The following is a 20330-nucleotide window of genomic DNA, read 5'->3' as shown; positions in this document are numbered from 1 at the left end:
ATTCCCATTCCCCTATATATATACATAAGTGTGAAACACTCACGTATTTTTTTTAATCCATAAAATTCATGAGGCCCATGTGATTTATTTAAAATTCAAAAAATATTAAAAAATTAGTATGTGAATTGTGAAGGGTTCCACACCTAAGCTTAAGTGCCGGACAGCCTTATATTCACTTTTCCACACACACACACACACACACACATATATATATAGGGAAAAGGGAATATAAGGTTGTTCGGCACCTAAGCTTAGGTGTGGAACCCCTCACATACTAATATTTTACTATTTATTGTTTAATGAATAAATGCATGGGCCCCCATGATTTTTATGGATTAAAAAAACAATGTGTGAGTGTTCCACACCTAAGCTTAGATACCCTACAGCCTTATATTACCATCCCCCATATATATATATATATAAGGGTAACATTCCGGTGAGAACACTTTTAAAATAAGAACTGTGAGAACACTTAAAAACATCATTTTGATGCATTAAAAGTCCATAAAACTAACATAGTGCTTAACTAATTATCATTATTTAAGTGTTTAACAACACATTGATCTGTCAAAATCGAAAAAATCACGTTTTTTGTTTTATGCATCCATATTGGATGCATATTTATCAAAATGATGCATCCAACAAAAAACGTGATTTTTTCGAGTTTGACGGATCAATGTGTTGTTAAACACTTAAATAATGATAATTAGTTAAGCACTATATCAGTTTTATGGACTTTTAATGCATCAAAATGTAGTTTTTGAGTGTTCTCATATGTTTTCATTTTAAGTTGGTTCTCATTTGATTGACACCCTATATATAAACACATATGTATTTTCAATATGAAAATGGATTGGTATATGGCGGAGCCTGATACTGTGAGGTTTTAGGTTCAAATTTTGGTGTGTGCAAAATGCTTCCAGGAATGGAGATAGGGTTTTCCCATAATGGGTTTCCTTCGGTATTGGAGTTAGATATATACAGAGACATGCCGCTGAGCCCAAATTTACTGTTAAAAAAAAAGTAGGATGTCCATGTAAACTTTTTTGACAATATGACATGGTGACGTGATATTTAATGAGTGACTACCGATGAAAAACTAACGTCATTATCTTTATTGATAAATATTTTAAAATAAAATCTTTTTAATAAACGACACCTCAATAGATTTTTTTAATTTAAGGATTTTAATTAAAAAGTTACCCTTCTCATGAAATTTTCCATACTTTTTATATATAAACTCCAAAATACCGTTTAACAGAAAAGTATATCCGAAAACAAGTTGTCTGAAACTTGTGCCCATACATAGTCCATACATACATTCATTCATCTTCCTTCCTCCAAACACACACTTCTGTCTCTTTCTTTCTTGAACTCCCCAGAACATCAAATCATTCATTATAATAATCCCATACGTATTGTATATTTATATTTATATTATATTATTATATTGCCTTTGTCTTGAAGATTAGAACAACCAAAACCCATATATATATATATATATATATAATCCTAATAATCATCTTAATTCCAATTCAAAAAGATGGCTTCAATAACTTCAATATCACAATCACAACTATATATAAACAAACCCCAATTCATATCAGCCTCTAAAACACCATCAAAATTGTTTTTAAAGAAGACCCAGTTCATATCTACTCTTAAAACATCTATATACAACATACCCATATCAAAATCTACACAAAGTTTGAATCTTTTTGTGTTTAAGCCCAAGAAAATGGTGGTGGAGGCTGCCGGAACGACGGAGGCAGCGGCGGAGGAGATGTCAAAGAAAAGGTATCCTGGTGAAGGAAAAGGGTTTGTGGAAGAAATGAGATTTGTGGCTATGAAATTGCATACAAAAGATCAATCAAAAGAAGGTGAAAAAGAAGCACAAGAAAAGCCTTTGCCTAAATGGGAACCAAGTATTGATGGTTATTTGAAGTTTTTGGTTGATAGTAAATTGGTTTATGATACACTTGAAAAGATTGTTGATAAGGCTGATTTCCCTGAATGTAAGTTTCTTGTTTTTATTTAATTGTTTTCGGTTAGTTAGTAGAGTTAAATTTATGCGCAAAGTCCGGTGTTTCTTTGGAAGCAGTCTCTCTAACTTGGGTAAATGAATGATGGCCTACGTCATATACGTCGCGTAGCAGTTGGGATTTGGGTATATATTGTTACTTGAGAAGGGTACATGATAGTCATGCTTTTTATGAGTTGTTAATCATAGAGTTCATCATGTAGGCTAATGAGTGTTCTAGATTTACCAATAAGGGCTTCTTTTTTATGGGATTATGATGATTGTGGGGTTTGGGAGACTGAGTGCAAGTTTTAATTTGTTTTGTTGTGTGTTTTAAGTTTTTTAGTTACATATTCACTATTAAGTAGCTATAAGATTATGATTAGTATTTGAGTAGGGTATAAAAGATTCATGGTTCTTAAGAGTTGTTAATGCTATCAAGTAAGGTTACAATAGCAAATTTGCAATCCAAATATACTTGCAAAGGCAAAGTTGCCAATCGGTTAAAAGAGCAAATTTGGCACTCAACTTGCCCAACATATAGGACCAGAATAAATTTGCCATGAATCTTTTGAAAGATTTTAGTTGTCGCTAATCCAAGTTAAAATGGCTAATTTGCCATCCAAAATATATCATTAGAGTACATTTGTGACTCATCTTTTTTTGAAGGGGCTTATTTGCTACCAAAATGATCAAGGAACTTCAAAGTTATCCTTATACTTTTGAATTTCATATTGAACATATGGTAAGATGTATATATCAATTAATTAGAATGTCACGTATATAGAATGTGTATATGTTTCACCAAGATGTTTATATGCAAAATTTGGAAGTATAATGATGGATTTGAAGTATCGAAATCAACTTGGTGGCAAATAAGCTCTCTTAAGTTATCATGCAAATTTACCCGTATCACTTTTTTTTAGCGGCAAATAAGAGCCTGTAAAAAGATCAATGACAACTATGCTTGGTCATTCTATCTTTTATTAATAAATGAATTGAGTTATGATGCATACAGTAGTTGTGTAAATCCTTTTAGAGTGAAGTAACACATTATAATATTGTGGAGTGATGTATTGGGTGTTGTAATATCTTTTCAATACTTGTTTCAACATTGTTCGAATGTATAGCTTTAACTAATGAAGTGTAAAAATAAGATAACCATTTTTATTCTGGATCAATCTCCATATTTTACCAGGGAGCATATGGCCTTTATCTATTCGAAAGCTTTCAGATAATCCATGAATTTCTACTTGAATTAATCATTTAATTGTACCATATGATAAGGCATACTTTACTCTGGGTATTTTGGAAGCTCATTTTTCATAATGGTTACTTTTGATCTCTTCTCTCCTGTGATTTAAAAGTTAGATAAATGTTTTACTTTTATTTATATTTAGTCAAAATTTGCAAATACGACTGTACAAAGAGTTTGAACCACATGAATATATTGAGAGTTTGAGATTGTAAAAGGTTCCTAGTTCTTTAGGTTTGTGTTCTGCAAAAAGTGATTATGATTTCTAGTTTCTAGGTTCATATAATTAGTTTTGAACAAATAAACAAGGATTAATTATAAGAAAACTGATGTTGAAAACATGAAGTTATCGAAATATAATTTGTTAAGCTTGCAGCAATCATTTGGCATACACATTTGAACAGCCTCTAAGGATCCACTATCACGTATTCCTATATTCTCACATCATAGTAGGCGTTGGAGAATGAAGTGTTTAATTAAGGATTTGAAAGCATAATCATTTAGAACTTCCTTATGCATATACTGTACCATCTATTTAATGAAGTTGCTAGTATTTACTTTGAAATTTATTGTTGTTACTTTAAGAAGTTTTAAGTAATCATTGGATGAAGATATTTTGTTTTGATTAGCCAACCGATTATGGTCAGATTAATAGGTTTGGGAATTGAGATTTATACCACATAGGAAGTTGATCTACAAAAGTAAACTTAATCCCTTCGTTTAACCTACTCTCATTTCAAGATTTCTTATTCACAAGAACACTCCATTTGGTCATGCTATCTTTGGTTTTTAATTCTCTAATTATCACAACCTTAAACAGCTGAAATCTGTTCCAACACTATCTCTAGCAGCCTGTTATATTGCAACCGATGACTGGTTCTATTATTTAATATGACATAATCACTTCCAATTTATATATTGAAACACCATTTAGACTCTTAGATGTATAGGCATAAGGGTGTTGAGTGGCCAAATATGTCGTCGACCTTTTCAACTTACACACTCTAATTAGTTTGTTATTTTTTATTGTTTTCCGTTACAGATGCTGAATTTAGGAACACTGGACTGGAGAGGTCGGAATGTCTGGCAAAAGATTTGGCATGGTTTAAAGAACAAGGCCACTCTATACCTGAACCTTCACCACCAGGACTCAAATATGCGGCTTATGTTGAAGAATTATCAAAGAAAGATCCACAAGCATTTCTTTGTCACTTCTACAACACCTATTTTGCTCACTCTGCCGGTGGTCGGATGATAGGAAAAAAGGTTAGCAAAGCTACATGTTTTTTTTTTAAAGTTGATCATGTTGGTCGTATTTCTCATATTCTTGGCCCTTCATGAGCTTGCCACTAGTTAATATCATTCATAAGCTCATTTGTACTATCAAAAAATGATCAAACACTTCTCAACTTTCTAAGGTTTATCTGGTTTGTAAGCATAAAGGGGAACCCTGTTGCACGAAGGCTCTTTGGCTTAACAAGGTTTGTATACCCAAAATTGATCCTTGGTGCACCAGGGTATGTACTTCTGAGGGTCATATCACTAAAATGATCGCTGGTAGACCAACGCTTGGTTCATAAGTCCATATGGATTTTATGCTCTTAGAAGGACACTTGTAAACTAATGATCTTTAGAGTTGGCAATTTCAATTCATTCCAGGATTGGGTTCAGCTCATCTTTTACATCTAACCAACCACACAGTTAAAAGTTTCAGCTAAAACAGAAATGGGCCAAATGGGGGGAAAGTCGCACAAAGTGTGTTGTCAATACATAGAAGCTTCTAAATCGCTTTAATTTTGCTCATAAGTTAGATTCTAAGTGAATCAACATTAGTGATATGTTAAGTCCTCTACAAACATTCCTATAAATCTTGCTACATGCGCTTATGATTCATCCAAAGGATTTTGCTGCTGTGGGCCCTTTTTTGAATGTATGAAATGAGTGGCATGTGGGTGCAAGAACATATGTAGGCATGTTTGTAGAAGGATATAGTAATCCTCTAAAATTTATGATCATATTTAACACTAAGTACTTGTAAATAATACAACCAAATTAAATTTTGGCTGAGAGTATTTTGGTTCGAGTGGTTTACAGCCTACCTGACTCGAACCATGAATATTATACATGTGGCGCTAATTATGTCACCTCTACTCTGTTTATATTGTTCATATCCTGCCTGCACAAATATTTTGCATATAACAAGTTCCACATTTAGGTAGCCAAGGAGGTACTGAATGGAAAGGAATTAGAGTTCTACAAATGGGATGGCGAACTTTCCCAGCTTTTGCAAAATGTTAGGGAGAAGTTGAATGCAGTTGCCGAGGTAAATTACTCTTCATGCTGTGAAGTCAATTAGTCAACTGAACTGATTTCATAATTATATTCTATTATATCCTTCTATTTTCTAGTTAAGATATGATACTTGCTAGTTGCCAGAAGTTGCAATCAAACAGGTTTGCCGGATAGGTCAAAATGGGAGTGGGTTTGGTCATATTTTTTTTCTACTTGTCAAAACCGGTGGGGTCAAGTTTGGTTTTTGCTGTTCTTACATTTTTTGTTTATATTTTTTTTTCTAAGTTTGTACAACTTCATAAGCTGTAAATATGTGCATAGTTGCATACATGTTGGGCTACATTTGACCTATTTAACAACCGATGTGACCCATTTGGCTGACCTCGAATAAATGTATTGAAGGTGTACCAAAAAGTATGTCAAATTTGAATGGCAGTTAGTAGGTTCAAAAGCATACTTTTAACACTTGTGTTATAATGATATGACCAGAACTGGACTAGAGAAGAGAAGAACCATTGTCTTGAAGAAACAGAGAAATCTTTCAAGTATTCTGGGGAAATCCTCCGTCTGATTTTGTCATGATTCTGAATAACGTGTCAAATGTCTTTATAAACATGTAATCTGCATGGTCAAAGCTCTAGAAAACTTGTCATACACAATCTTTCTTCTTTTTTAGGCTATGCCCTGTAGAATATGGTGCTAAATTTATGTATATTCTGTGCTTTATATGTTGTATGTTAAACATGACGATGAAGAAAGCAACTGCACCAACTTTCTTGAATCGTCTTTGATAATGTCTTGTGTTCTAGTTACTGATCTAATAGACCGTTATTGGTACATACCAATTAGAGGTGATTTGTGAAATGGAGAAAAGGCTCCATACTTTAGGTTGATATACTGTAACAAATATAGCCTCATACAATCTGTAGTGTAATAGCTACAATCAGTGCATCAAGTATCATCCATCAAAATAACCCAGGACTGGATGCTATAGAATTTTCCATCCCATCAAGAACTATTCCTTTCTACCCGCGCACCTTTTTTTTTACTATTATCTACTCGTATTTGTGATAGGAAAGCGATAACAAAAAAAAAAAAAATCCCGAAGCCAAATGGATTATAAACACCCCACAATGTTGAAATGGTTGACCCTGAACGCCCGGGGGTGGTTTCCGAGTGATGCTGGATTCGACGACAGACTACCCGTGACTCCATACTGTTATCCTCTTATAACTTCAGAGATCGAGGTTTTAACATGAATTCTATATAGATTTCATTTCAGTATCTATCCATGAGTGCTTCCAGGAAAGTTTATATAGTGATTAAAATACATACAATAATTATTGACATAAAAACACATCCAATGAGAAGCAGTTAGTATATAATTGAATAGGATAATCAATATTTAATTAATTAAACAAATCTTTATCCACAAGAGAATACATCAACACAAACAAAGATGTTTTATACCATATTATCTTAATAATAATTTACAAACATAGTTCAACAAGCTAAAGCACCAACCTATCATGAACTTTAGCTATCTCAACATCACTATAGACAATGAAATATCCATAAATGATAATTAAGAAAAATATAGTACTTGTTTCACAAGCAATAAGAATATTGAGTAGTAGTTACCAATTGTCTTTCACAATCTTAAACTTTTCTAAGACAGTTTTGCCTTCTTTATACTTTTGGGATTCCTCGTATGCTTTCTCATACTTCCATCCTAATATCTCCCCACAATCTGAGCAATGAACGTCTGCCACACTATGTAATCCGGTCATCAAGTGTCGGTCCTCTTTGATACCCGCTACCAAGTTCATCACGTGCGAGAACAAATAGGCTCTCCCATGTTTTGCCTACAATCAAACCACATGATGATCATCAAACTTTCTAACTATAGATCAAATATGAAAGATATATGCATATATATAGTATGTACCTGAAAAGTTTTAGAGACAATATCATCATGTAGTGCAACATGGTTGTGACAATTGTAGCAAGCATACAACCTTGGAGAGATGATGTTTGCCATTAGGGAGATAAGTCATAGAGAGTTGAGTAAAAGGAATAATATTACTTAAGGGTACCTATGACTTCAACACACTAATATAAATAACAAATAAAATAGTGGTTGATGATGATAGGAATCTTGCTTTTCCCTTGTTGCCTTATTCAAAGTTTTCTTGCTTGTTTTTTCTATGAAATTTAACAAGTAACTATTCAAAGTTTGGTTAGCATGAATAATATAAAGACATATGAGTCAAGTGAGTATCCTCTGTATAATTTGAAAAGAGAAGTGTCATGTAGATAAATCTTTAATAAACTGATGTGACACTGTGACATAACATCCTGTCTATTATTGATGTCAATAATATTCATGAAACTATAAAATGACAACGATAAATTGCTACAAATGTTATAATTACACACAAATCTATATCTATATCTATAATCCCTTATAAAGCAAAGTGGATTAAAAAATTAAACATTTTTTCATTATCCTCAATAAACCCCTAATTACTTTTTTCAACATTTTTCACATTTTTCTCTTTTCTTAACCCTATGTGTGTATCCATCTCTAAAATATATCTTAAATCCTAACTCAAAAACATACCTCCTCCTTGAGCCTCCGTCCTATCTCGCTAGCTCTCGCACCACCGTCACCAAACCGCCGTCGTTGTCGCATCACGCGGGCATATATCTAGTGGTTATAAATGGTTTTATAAGAGAAAGGTATTAAGTTTTATTTACGTTGCACCCTCCGGAATCGGGATTAGTTTGGCGAAAAAGGAGTCAGGATTTTTTGAAATATCATATTGGATCGAGTAAAAATATCGGATTGGGTTTTTATGTATTATTAGGTTGTGATTATTTGAAAACTAAAATTTTCGTGAAAACTATAAAACTGGCCAAAACACACTGTGATCTGAATTTAACACAATGTGTTTTTTTTATATAAACACATTGTGTTAAGTTCATATCATCGTGTCTTTGAATAATCACTGTGATTTAAAACTTAACAAAATGTGTTTTTATATTATATAATAAAAACACATAGTGTTTTAAAAAAACATATAAAACACATTGTGTTAGATTGAAATTACATTGTGTTTTGGCTAATTTTTTAGTTTTCAAATGAATATTTCACATTAAAATAATAACTTTGAAATTTATATGTAATAAACAAAACTAACAATATTAAAAAAAAACTTCAATCTAAACATAATTGTCTAAAAACATTAACATAATTTTTCAATTTAAACATACTTATCTAAAAGTAATAACATAATTCATCAACTAACCCATTATTAGATAAAAGTTATTTGACTTTTTGTTGACACGATTCGATACAACCAGCCGAGTCATGACCAATCCGGCTGAGTTTGTCGAAAGTTGGGGATGTTGACCGATTTTTAGCACGAGATCCCTTTGAAAAGTTCGTCTATCAATCTATTTAAGGCACCGTAAATAAAATACATTGAAAGTATAAAAGTTAGGTGCACCCTAGCGTATGAGGATCTATTTCCCTTATGAAAGTAGAAAAGGGATGACAAATGTATATGTATACAATACAATGATGAGCATATAATCTCAATTCCACTTGATATTAATGGCCACAACAATGGCTAACATATATAAAAGCCAAAATGAGATTTCATTCTAAAATTAATGGGCTATTTAATTGAAAAATACTTCAACTTGTTCCAAATATTTTTTCTGGGTTCCGAACAAAAGCAATTGAAAAATGTTAACCTAGAACATGGTCCAAACGGTTGTATGACAAACATGGAACTTTTATATACTGCAAGTGTATAGAAACTACTACTGTTATATATACAAATTAATAAATAGGGTAAAAATGGGGTTCAAGATGCACACATGGAGGCCAGAATAACCGGCTCCACATCATGCTTCAGCCGGTACAGTCTCACAAAAGACATTTTAGCCGGTTTTCTTCCTCACAATAGAGAAGTTTTTTATTCGGGCCTCAAAAAAAATTTATGGGATAAGTTGGAGTACTTTCCAATCAAATAGCCCAAAATTAATTGGCGATAAAAGAATAGTCCATAAACTTATGTAAACCACCTCCAAGATGATCAGGCGTAAATACGGAACCCCCACAAGATGTAAAAGCAAAACAGTACCACTAGAAAGAAAAAAGAAGTCATAAAAGTTCCATCAAAGAAGACAATATCCAGGGAGATCACAACAAACATAACCAAAGGAAATACAGAAATGGGTTCTAAAGTCCCCAGGATTATTAGAATATAAACATCCACATAAATGATAACTAGGTATATATTGATTAAACATAAAGAATGGTACAAGTATAATCAATTAGGTAGATATATGTAAGAAGTAAGCTCAGTTTATTAGGACATAAAACATTTAATTTAGGGCCATTTGGTGAACTCAAAGACCTTAAGAACAATATCCCATCCGGTTGGGATTTGCCATACGAAAAGGAGAACATTTAGCACATTCAAAGCTATATGAAGGTTTCGTGCAGTTTCATTTCCTTTCTGCATTGGGGGTACTAGTGCAGCGGCTGCAGCCCACAACACCGTTATTGCTGTTCCAGAAAAATACTGGTGATTTCATTTCTTTTTTATATATATGGTATACACGTACATGTAACTAATATATTCCAAAGTTATATTTGTTTAAAAAAATGGATTGAAGTAAGTTTGTTACCTGCACCAGCGTATAGATGTGGCCCTGGAAATAGCTTCCCTGTCCTAATATAAGTGTTGACTCCACCACCAATGGACTCAAACACACCAAATCCGAGCAATATCGAACCTGCATTGAAGTGTTTGTCCTTATATTGCCCCTTAATCAACTCCTTTCTCTCCTGTATAGAGTTCAAACTTGATTAATTCTCTCTTATTCCCAAAATAGTACTTTAACTTTATTATTCCATATCAGAATTCTCATAGTTTTTATATTTATTCATATACAAATTTTTAAAACTGTAAATCACATTTCATGTTTCTATTTGGTGGTGTAGAAATCCCTATGGGCTTCAATCAGGCTCAAAGTCAAGCCAACGGGCCGACCAAATATCACGCCTATATATAAGCATAGAAGGTTGGTGCACTAGCTAATGGTTTCTTTGTCTCATCTCTTATTTTCCCTCTCATCTTAATGCCTTTTCAACCTGTAGCTTGAAGCAGTACTCTGTGTTGCTTAGTGTGAATTGCTAGCTAGCCTAAACAACAACAATGTCATCTTACGCAAGTTACCTAGGGGAACTGTCTTTAAACTCAATATTATCACCGCAGACCATTTCACCCCTTATAGAAAGAACTATTATTATCCATTTTTGTACTCACATGTACTCATTTTGAACATTTTGTAAGTTAGTAAATCCTCGTAAGGACTAATCATATACCATCTCATACATATACGGTTAGAATAAGAAAACAACAGACAGTGGCATCCCCTAACCATACGAAAGATAACATATAATACTTGAAAGGAAAGTAATAGATAACCCTGTGATTCTCTTAACACTCCGAACAGGAGTTTCTTGATTGCTCAGACAAGACCTAAACTCTAAACATAAGTTTGAGGTAATATCGGGTGTTTGGGGTTGCTTTTATTAAGTGCTTATTAGCTTATTACTTACGTATGACTATTTTCAAAGCGGATAAACAATACCAAACACTATTCTAAAACTGTTTACCTGTTTATTTCATAAATAATAAGCACTTAAAAATACCTTGGTAGCGGGTTGATACCTTAAGCAGATAGGCACATCAAACTAAGTAATCCCAACTTCTTTAAATCCTAACTCCACAAGAGATGTACATTATAAAACTAAGGATCTATTTTGTGTATCCAACTTTCAAATATCGAAGTATTTGGATAAACGTGGCGCCTATATAAGTTGCGGCCACATTACCAATATATATGTTTCTAGTTAGTCAGGTACATATAATAACAATATTTGAAAGTTGGGGTACACACAGTCGACTCATTTAAAGGCAGATACATTTCGGGCTATAGTTGATACATCCTAAACACTTCACCCAAAAATAAATAAATATCTGATTCCTAGAAATGCATGGTATAGCAAAAACCTTGAAACAAACCTCAGAAAGTTGTTGAATCTTGGTTTGAATTGGTGATGGTGGGGTGGTTTCAGCTGGTGATCCTTCTGGAGTAACAGCAACCGGCTTTTCTTGTTTTTTCAACTCATTAATCTCATCTTGTATTGTTCTTACCCTTCTCCATTGCCATCCTAAATAGCCAGCATATAATGTGTATACAAATAGACCACCCATCACTATTGGATGAATTAAGGCCAATGATCTTCCTTCAAGTATCCCCAGCTCACCTCCAGCAGCCAATGCATCCTGTTTCCAGTTTTTTTTTTATCAAAAGAATATACCAAAGAAGAGGGTCTAATTTATTGACAGAATAGTTTCCAAAGTACTTTATTTTAAAAAGAAGGGAAAATTTTGGGCTCAGCGGCATTGACTCTGCATATACTCATCAACCCGGGGACCATTTTGCTCATACCAGGATTTGAACCGAAGACAAGGTCTTAAGTATCCGCAAATATCAATTCATCTATTGATGGTTGGTTATATAAAAATGTACTTAATTACCTGTGGGCTTAAGAAGAAGGGTAATGTGAGTGCTGAGAGAGGGAGAGAAGCTGACTTCAAGTGGTTAAAGTTAATGACATTATTATTAGGGAGATTATTTTGTAGTTTAGTAGAATCTGATAGAATTAGTGACTGTGTTTGTGAATGTGATGATTTAGAGGTAACTGTTGGGATTTGGAGACAAGCAAGTGTGGCTGCCATACTCTATACTGTTGTTGTTTCTTGGTTTGTTTTTGGCAAACAGAATTTTTGAGAAAAAAGATATCAAAATGATTGGAAGTATATAAGATAGGATGATGCCATGATGGTGTGTTGTGATTGGTCTATATGGATTACACATATTCATTTTTGACCATCAGTTGTTCTATATTGTTAGAAGGATACATGATGTGGGTGTTGGAGTAACACAAGGCTTCTACACCAACTTTTCTTTTTCTTTTAATACAATGAAAATTGATTAATCATTCTAAATATTATAAAAATCTTCTTAAAACCTTATAAATATGATACGTGGATTCTACTATTTGTATTTCTTAATTTTATCCATTGATCTTTTCAAATGTCCTCATTCTTAATGTTAGGATGATTATTAAGAGGTTTTGTTAAATGGATTTATCATTTCCCAATAATTTGGTTGGAAGGACATATAACTTTTTTACAAGATAGGGCATATTTAAGAGTCTCTCCATCTTTACCATTCATGTGTTTTTATCGTATTTATAAGCTTATCAATCTGATCTATTTTAGGCTTACCAATTAGGTCTATCAATCATTTTTTTTGATATAATTGTGGTACAAGACTAAGTGAACTAGCAATTGGGAAATGCATTTTGGAGGGTTTTGGATTTGTCCAACCTATATTTGGCAAATGCGGTTCACACTTTAAGCATATTTTTAATTGCAAAAAGTACAAGCTTCATTTGCCAAATCCTATTTGGAAAAAACCCAACATCCAAACCAAATGCAGATTCACTAGTTTTGTACCACAATAATTACAAACACCATTTTCGTACAACAAATTGAAACATTTTAAATAAAAAATAATAATAATGAAATTTTTGACTTGAGTGTAACTCTAGTGTTATCTTAGAGCAATGTTATCATAATCTTGGTTATGAACCCGCTGATATTAGATACGAATGTTATTGATCCCAGTTTCAAACCTGGCAAATGAACCTCCTGTCTCCCTCCCTTCATTAAAGGACCTTCGAGTACAAATGGATTGAACATGGGGTTCTACTTATTCAGATAATATCTGTCATACCAAAAAACAGAAGACATAATTATATCTTCATTGTTATAGATATATAAAAAATGCATAATAAAAGATTCCAGTGGTCAACGTTGATATCCAGAAGCATAAACTTATGCTTCACTAGTTTAGAAAAAGGAATTTTATAAAAAAGCTCCATGAGGTGCAAATGAGTTTAAAGCACTTGCCAGATGGTTTATAGTGAAACTAACTAGATTTTAAATCCGTGTCCACACTGGACACGGGTTTATGACATTATCAATATTAGATCTTCATACTTAGACTCATAAAAGTTTGTAATTTCAAAGTTAAAGAAATACGTAAAAGCTAACTGTTTTATTCAAATGTCAAGAATGTTAGCATATATAAAGCAAAATAATATGATAAATGGACATTTAAAATATATATCTTTTTTCATCTTTTGCAAAGGCGTTGATGCGTAACAAACAAAATTCAAAATTATCACTAACACTTTCAAAGGCGGGATAATTACCGACGGTGGTGTCTTTTACAAAGTAGAGCTAACATGATGATTAGCTGGCATAAACATTAGCTTGGTGGATTTGAGTTCAAAGTTTGAGATAATTCGAAACCTCATTCTTCAAATAGATTTGCAAAATTTAGAGCCAACGAAACCCGTGTCCAATATATGTGACTTAGACGTTATCAATATAATATTTTTAGATAAGATATATCTTAAATATTTCAATTAAAATATGACAATGTTATATGCGGTTTCTATAAATTTTATATTTTTACATCTTTTGTTTCTTATATATATATCATGACAATTACTAAAAACTTCCAAAAAACTAATTGAACAATTACTTTTAAAATCTTAATATATCTACATTAGATTTTATTTTTTTAAGTTAATTGATATTTTATTTATATAATATTAAGATATATCATGTAATATATGTTGTCTATTATTTTATTAAATATATATTAGTTAGTATCTTATCGGATATATTAGCTATTTTTTATAGTTTTATATTGAAAATATTGGTTAAAAAGTGTAAATTTGTGATGGACAAGAATTAAATTATTTTAGACATGTTTTGATTTAAATAATTTAGATACATCGAATTGGTTAATAGTTATTAAGTCAATGGTCTTTTAGTTAATATTAATTAAGATTAAAATTAAGGTAAGTTTGAGATTAAGATAAGATTAATATCATATATCATACATGTGTGTGTATATATACATAGTTATAGTAGGATAATACCATAATAGGATGAGGATTAATTATAACGTAACACAAAGGCGTTATATTATTTTATTATAGATATTTGAATAAAGTTAATCATTCATCCTTATATTTATCTTTTGGTTATAAGTGGTCGATCTTTATATGTGTAAATGTATTTATTTATTTGTTAAAAGTCAATAAAAGTCAAAATTGAAAATTTGAAGAATCAAGAGCTATGATTGATCGATAAGTTATTAGAGCAACTGTATTTTAGTACAATAAAAAATATCAATTGGGCCGCTAATTAGTATTCACATTACATTTTATACTTTCTCACAGGTGACAGGGTTACAGGACTCATCTCGTGGTAAAGGTCACAACAATATAGGCGAGTCTTGTGGGTGGGTAATGAATAACAGTCGGACGGGTTTAAATAGTTGATACTTGCAGGGAACGCATATGAAACAAATGAGCAGAATGGGTGGGTCAGGTAATAAGTCTAAATAGAAAGGGGTCATATTTAGTTTGGGTTAAACTAGGGCCTGCGGCTTAAGTTTACCCACAACACTTCGTTGATTCTTTTTATAAATAATATATGCTTTATATGATTGCGATAATAAGTAGCAACATTCATCCACCATGGATGAAGTGAGTCTAATGTCGAGAAATGCATGATCCATAAAACTATAAGGTGAAAATTCACTACTATTAACTTACACTTACAGAACGAATGAATTTAAATAAACCGAGTTTTAGTGTTTCGCAAGAAGCAGCAGCATAACACTGCAGTGTAACACATTAGCTGTTCACTATATATAGGTCTACAGCATTTAGAACGAACAAAACTGATTTATAGAGCATTATAGAAACGGAATTATTTTTTTTATGAATCAGCAGTGCTCATGAACCCGCCTGTAAATCCAGCTCCATTGCAGTCTCCACAAAGAATCTCCTTTTTACCTCTGCACATCATGCAAGGATAGTCATGTTGTGAAAATACTAACAGTTGAATTCTTGCAATTGTTACTTCAACCAATAAGATTTCAACATTAATCAAACAAATAATATAACTTCAGGTAATATTATGATATATCTTACTTTATACTCATATATTTTATTAAAATAACAAGAATATAGAATAACAAACCTGCAGAGCCAGCATAAACCACCAGCTTTGAATCGTCCACCGAAGTGATCTTCTGAGTTTACTCCATGTCCTTTGCATTGTGTACATTGTATAGCACCTAAAGTTTGCCAAATCAAACCATACAAAGAAGTTAAACGATTTCATAAGTCATGGGGATAGAAAAGTAAAGCTTATACTCCAAATTTGATTTACAAAGTACAATAGCTTGACATCACAAAAACATAAGCTGGCTAATGTGGTCAAATGTCTATTTTATAAAAAGAGATACATTTTCTCATTTGAAGTCTATTGTTAACCTTCTATTTTTCTATCAGTTTCGTCCCTTAATTCCTGAAGTATGCACTTGTTTCAAAAATCAATTACTGAACCATTTCGTTGTTGTATACGATTAATAGCAAGGTTATGTATTGTCAATTTAACTTTCGTAGCTGCAAGGGCATTAGTCAATAGTTTCTTAAGGGCCTAAACAAGTACACAATGATTAAATTGACTGAATTTTGATTGATAAAAAGGGAGCAATAAATTGTAACAAGTAACTTGAAGGTCTTTAAACCTTGTATACATTAGCTTACCATTTCCCTCACAAGCACTACATACTATACTGTTTACTTTTGTGACACTTTTTGTATCGTCGGTGCTAGCCTGCAAAACGGACGTGAAAGTGAATAACAGAAATACATATTGTTTCTGATATATAATGTGATAAATCTTTACTTTCTTACATATAATGTTGACTTTTTTTAGTTCTTCAGAATTGTGGCATCTTAATACACAAATTTTAGGCTCATTATGCATCAAACTATAATTTTTCTAGTAGAAAACAGAGATACAAGTTTTTGCAGTGGTTTATGAGGAAATTAAGGCAAGTATGAGTATACATTTACCCAAAAGACTCTTACCTTGACTTCCAAAGTTTGAAATCTTTCAGATTTTGACTTCTGATTAGTCAAATTGTTGATAAAAATCACTTTTGGGGCTCTAGAATTTCCTCCAATGAGCCCTATAACATTACAATTTGTTAGAAACCAATAAGACCATTCTACCACACTTTAAGAAAAGTCATGGCCTATATGTGCAGACATCATTGTATTCTTTTACCAAGTATATGCCATAACAAGACTTCTAACAAGGCGAATAATCATTATATGGCTGTCTCTACATATACATACATTCAGAGGATGGATGGATGGATGGATGGATGGATGTGCATTGTTATGAAAAAATGTACTTATAAGCACTTAAATAAGCAATCGTGAAGATACAAACACCCTTAGCACATAACAAAATAACTCCTCCCCCATCACAATAGACATTTCCTATATTGACTTTTTGAAGTCTTTCCTTTTTCTACTTTGACCCTAAATATTTTTAATTATGTTACTTAATACTTGATGAAAATTATATCAATGAAATAACATCTAAAATCCAATCCGTTCATATATTTTGCATCAATTATTATATAACACAAAAAAGAAAACTTAAGGTCAACTTTTATAGAGAAAGACTTCAAATAGTCAATGCAGTACATATAAATTGGGACAAAAGGAGTATACTACACAGTTTTCATCACACCAAATGACCAAATACAATTATTATCACTTCAAATGATACATGGTGTCTGCAAAACACTCTAAAACAATAATTACACTTTCAAGTTATAATAATTACTCTAGACTCTTGTACATACACAAACAGATATATATATGTACCTTATAATAGTCAAATTCAAATACATATGCATATACATATACATATATACAATATATGTAAGAGAAAGAAATGACTACCTGGTTTGGTTGAAGAACTCAATGAGGCAAGAGGGGTACAACACAGAGAATGAGACATTTTTTAGAAAGATTTTGCAGGGTACTACTGTAAAATATATGTGATGATGATTACAAGATTTTTGATAGCCTATAAAAAGATACTATCTTTGGCCTGCAAATCCTCTTAACAAAATTTGAGGTGCACTTTCTTCTTTTAAAGTAGATAAGCCCCTCCTTTAAAGATAACTTCTTTTTCAAGTTGTTTTACAATGTTACCCCTGAAATTCTTTATATTATTACATGCAACTTGATTGCACAACTATAAGGGTATTATTGCTATTTCACTACTAGAAATCTTGAGGTTGTATCCTATTATCCACCCATTCTCATTACACAATCTTTAATTTAATTTTCTTATTCTCTCTTTTTTTTTTTTTAATCTTCATTTTAACCAGGGTTGTCTGTCAATATAATTTTTAAATTAAATGAATGAACTTTATATCATGATATCTAGTTCTCACACCATATATAATGAAACACAACAAAGTTGTATGTTAAATGTTGACCTGGTGTCGCATTTAATTAAAAAGTTAGGGATAACGAGCTACTAACAACTAATACTGACTTCATTGACTTCACATTTGAAACATCTCTATTACATGGTGTTGTATGAATAAAAGTAGTTTTGAAGTCATCACATGATACTATGGGTCACAATGCGACATTTAGTGTTAACTCATATTTAATCTTTCTCAACATCACATAAAAAAAATCGATAATTAATTCTTTAAAGATAAAGTAAAAACATTTTCTGGTCAAGTTGAGAGAATCCCCACTCCTATACAACATTTCCAATACATAATTAACCCAACACTAGTCTAGGACCCTTCAAATTCCCAATATATACACACACAAAATAATCATTGTCTTCCTTCAATATCATAATAATAAATAGTCTCATCAGCTCTAAAAGTATTGGCTCCTTATAAGAGCAATAACAAACAGACGATGAGTGGATAACAAGGGCATTAAGTTTTCGGTACAAACTTTGTGATCGTAATGGTATCATGTGATAACTTTAGAACTACCTTTATTCGTACATCACCAAGACACCATGTAATAATAGAGATGTCTCATAGCCTCAAAGGCAAAGTCATTGAAGTTAGGATATCTGGCTTAGTGGGCTTAGCATTGATGTTGGGTTCTGTCATATTAAATTAATGTTTATATGGGCTCAACGTTAGGTTGAAATTTTTTTTCCTTTTCTTATAATATGGGCTGAATCTTTTGTGGCCATGGGCTGAAATATTTTGTGAATTTGAAAATTAGAATTATACAAGTGTCACATATACAGGTCGTTAGTTCGGAACCGAAATGAAGATGCTTTGTTTCCTATCTAATTCATATGCTTTTGACTTGGTGAATAGAAAAAAATATCATTGTCCATCTTACTTTGGCCGGCAATCATATGAGAAAACGAAACATTAACAAAATTGTTTTACCTGATGTCAAGGCTTGATGATGCAAATAATGACATAAATGGGATTTGCAAAAACTATATTATATCGTTATAATTTTAATATACATAAAAAAAATACAACACATATAAAACCATCTGTTTGAAACTATATCTAATATATGTAAATTATTTTTTGAACAACAGTGGTGATTGGACTTAGGGACATTGTCTCTTCATCGTCCGGTAATGATCGACCACGTCACCAGCACAGTCAATCCGAGGGTATGACTAGCGTTGGAAGTCCCACTACCATTCTAGAGGAAACCGACTTAATGTTAGAAAAAAATCTCCTATCCCACCTCATTGACAAGGATTTCCCAATATACATTTCAAAGGTAAATTATTTAATATATGTAAATTATTATCAAAAGCATTATGAAGAATAGTAAAAAAAAAAAAAAACAGAAAACAACTTTATTTAATAATGCTTTTACAGAAGAAACCTACTTAATGTTTAAGAAAAATCTCATGTCTTATTTCATTGGCAAGGACTTCCCAATATGCATTTTAAAAGTAAATTATCTAATATATGTAAAGTATTATCAAAAGTATTATGAAGAATAGTAAAAAAAAACAAAAACAAAAAACAACCTTATTTAATAATGCTTTGATATATATATATATATATATATATATAGTTTTTAGGTAAAATAAAACAAGTATTAAAATAAAATAATAGGAGTTTTTTCCATTGAAAATCATCATGCATTATGAAAAGTATCGTGCATCATTTTAATACTTGTGTTTCGTGAATCAATTTTATTACGATTGAAGAGTCAAGATCTTATCTTATTTGTTTTACTTTAATACTTGTTTTACAATAACCAACTCATCTCTCTCTCTCTCTCTCTCTCTATATATATATATATATATATACACAGATAGATAGATGGATAGATAGTAACCCGCGTATTACACGAGCAAATCAAGAAAAAATTTTATTTTCATATACCGAAAAGTGTATGCATATGTCATGTAATCCGATAGTAATATATATATATATATGCAAAATTGTTAACAATTAAAATCTTTAAAAGTGAAAAATAAGAATAATGATGTTATCACAATTTTCTTTTATTCATAAAAGATATATATATATATATATATATATATATATGTTAGCTTAGATTTTAATTAGTGCTAGTTTTGCTAATTTACAGTTATGTTGTCCTTATATTTAATATTGTTATGGATGGAGGGTTTTGTAATAATTAACCAAGGGCTTGTAATGAAATTAGCAAGGGTGCTTAGTGTAATT

The 20330-nt window shown here is 31.8% G+C and overlaps 4 protein-coding genes across 4 annotated transcripts; 1 reads left to right on the top strand and 3 right to left on the bottom strand.

Moving 5' to 3' along the window:
• The first annotated feature begins 1324 nt into the window (after positions 1-1324).
• Positions 1325-6361, top strand: LOC122599375 (heme oxygenase 1, chloroplastic-like). The gene is made up of 4 exons (XM_043771881.1): positions 1325-2015; positions 4318-4541; positions 5491-5598; positions 6057-6361. The coding sequence occupies exons 1-4, from the start codon at positions 1544-1546 to the stop codon at positions 6147-6149; spliced, it is 897 nt and encodes a 298-aa protein (XP_043627816.1). The 5' UTR covers positions 1325-1543; the 3' UTR covers positions 6150-6361.
• Positions 6362-7011: 650 nt separating this feature from the next.
• Positions 7012-7834, bottom strand: LOC122602038 (protein yippee-like At4g27745). Its single transcript, XM_043774770.1, has 2 exons — positions 7516-7834; positions 7012-7432 (listed from the first exon to the last, which is right to left on the bottom strand). The coding sequence occupies exons 1-2, from the start codon at positions 7606-7608 to the stop codon at positions 7205-7207; spliced, it is 321 nt and encodes a 106-aa protein (XP_043630705.1). The 5' UTR covers positions 7609-7834; the 3' UTR covers positions 7012-7204.
• A 1971-nt stretch (positions 7835-9805) lies between these two features.
• Positions 9806-12446, bottom strand: LOC122600596. Its single transcript, XM_043773345.1, has 4 exons — positions 12194-12446; positions 11675-11938; positions 10272-10431; positions 9806-10149 (listed from the first exon to the last, which is right to left on the bottom strand). The coding sequence occupies exons 1-4, from the start codon at positions 12392-12394 to the stop codon at positions 9971-9973; spliced, it is 804 nt and encodes a 267-aa protein (XP_043629280.1). The 5' UTR covers positions 12395-12446; the 3' UTR covers positions 9806-9970.
• A 2881-nt stretch (positions 12447-15327) lies between these two features.
• Positions 15328-17754, bottom strand: LOC122599861 (protein BUNDLE SHEATH DEFECTIVE 2, chloroplastic-like). Its single transcript, XM_043772452.1, has 5 exons — positions 17575-17754; positions 16687-16787; positions 16360-16429; positions 15788-15884; positions 15328-15602 (listed from the first exon to the last, which is right to left on the bottom strand). Exons 1-5 carry the CDS (start codon positions 17630-17632, stop codon positions 15524-15526), a joined length of 405 nt encoding a protein of 134 aa, XP_043628387.1. The 5' UTR covers positions 17633-17754; the 3' UTR covers positions 15328-15523.
• Positions 17755-20330: the final 2576 nt, after the last annotated feature.

Source organism: Erigeron canadensis, chromosome 5, assembly GCF_010389155.1.
Source record: "Erigeron canadensis isolate Cc75 chromosome 5, C_canadensis_v1, whole genome shotgun sequence".
Taxonomy (NCBI): domain Eukaryota; kingdom Viridiplantae; phylum Streptophyta; class Magnoliopsida; order Asterales; family Asteraceae; genus Erigeron; species Erigeron canadensis.
Note: the sequence above shows the minus strand (reverse complement) of the source record. Positions and strands in the feature narration are given on the sequence as shown.

What these genes read in the sequence shown, in the direction of transcription:
- LOC122599375 (XM_043771881.1), top strand. Translation starts at nt 1,544, where the DNA reads ATGGCTTCAATAACTTCAATATCACAATCACAACTATATATAAACAAA. An exon ending in TAAGGCTGATTTCCCTGAAT is followed by an intron (nt 2,016 to 4,317) that starts GTAAGTTTCTTG and finishes TTTCCGTTACAG; the next exon opens with ATGCTGAATTTAGGAACACT. An exon ending in GTCGGATGATAGGAAAAAAG is followed by an intron (nt 4,542 to 5,490) that starts GTTAGCAAAGCT and finishes TTCCACATTTAG; the next exon opens with GTAGCCAAGGAGGTACTGAA.
- LOC122602038 (XM_043774770.1), bottom strand. Translation starts at nt 7,608, where the DNA reads ATGGCAAACATCATCTCTCCAAGGTTGTATGCTTGCTACAATTGTCAC. An exon ending in TTGTCTCTAAAACTTTTCAG is followed by an intron (nt 7,433 to 7,515) that starts GTACATACTATA and finishes GTTTGATTGTAG; the next exon opens with GCAAAACATGGGAGAGCCTA.
- LOC122600596 (XM_043773345.1), bottom strand. Translation starts at nt 12,394, where the DNA reads ATGGCAGCCACACTTGCTTGTCTCCAAATCCCAACAGTTACCTCTAAA. An exon ending in AGATTCAACAACTTTCTGAG is followed by an intron (nt 10,432 to 11,674) that starts GTTTGTTTCAAG and finishes AACTCTATACAG; the next exon opens with GAGAGAAAGGAGTTGATTAA. An exon ending in ACATCTATACGCTGGTGCAG is followed by an intron (nt 10,150 to 10,271) that starts GTAACAAACTTA and finishes TTTCTGGAACAG; the next exon opens with CAATAACGGTGTTGTGGGCT.
- LOC122599861 (XM_043772452.1), bottom strand. Translation starts at nt 17,632, where the DNA reads ATGTCTCATTCTCTGTGTTGTACCCCTCTTGCCTCATTGAGTTCTTCA. An exon ending in TTCAAACTTTGGAAGTCAAG is followed by an intron (nt 16,430 to 16,686) that starts GTAAGAGTCTTT and finishes TCCGTTTTGCAG; the next exon opens with GCTAGCACCGACGATACAAA. An exon ending in TAGTGCTTGTGAGGGAAATG is followed by an intron (nt 15,885 to 16,359) that starts GTAAGCTAATGT and finishes GGCAAACTTTAG; the next exon opens with GTGCTATACAATGTACACAA.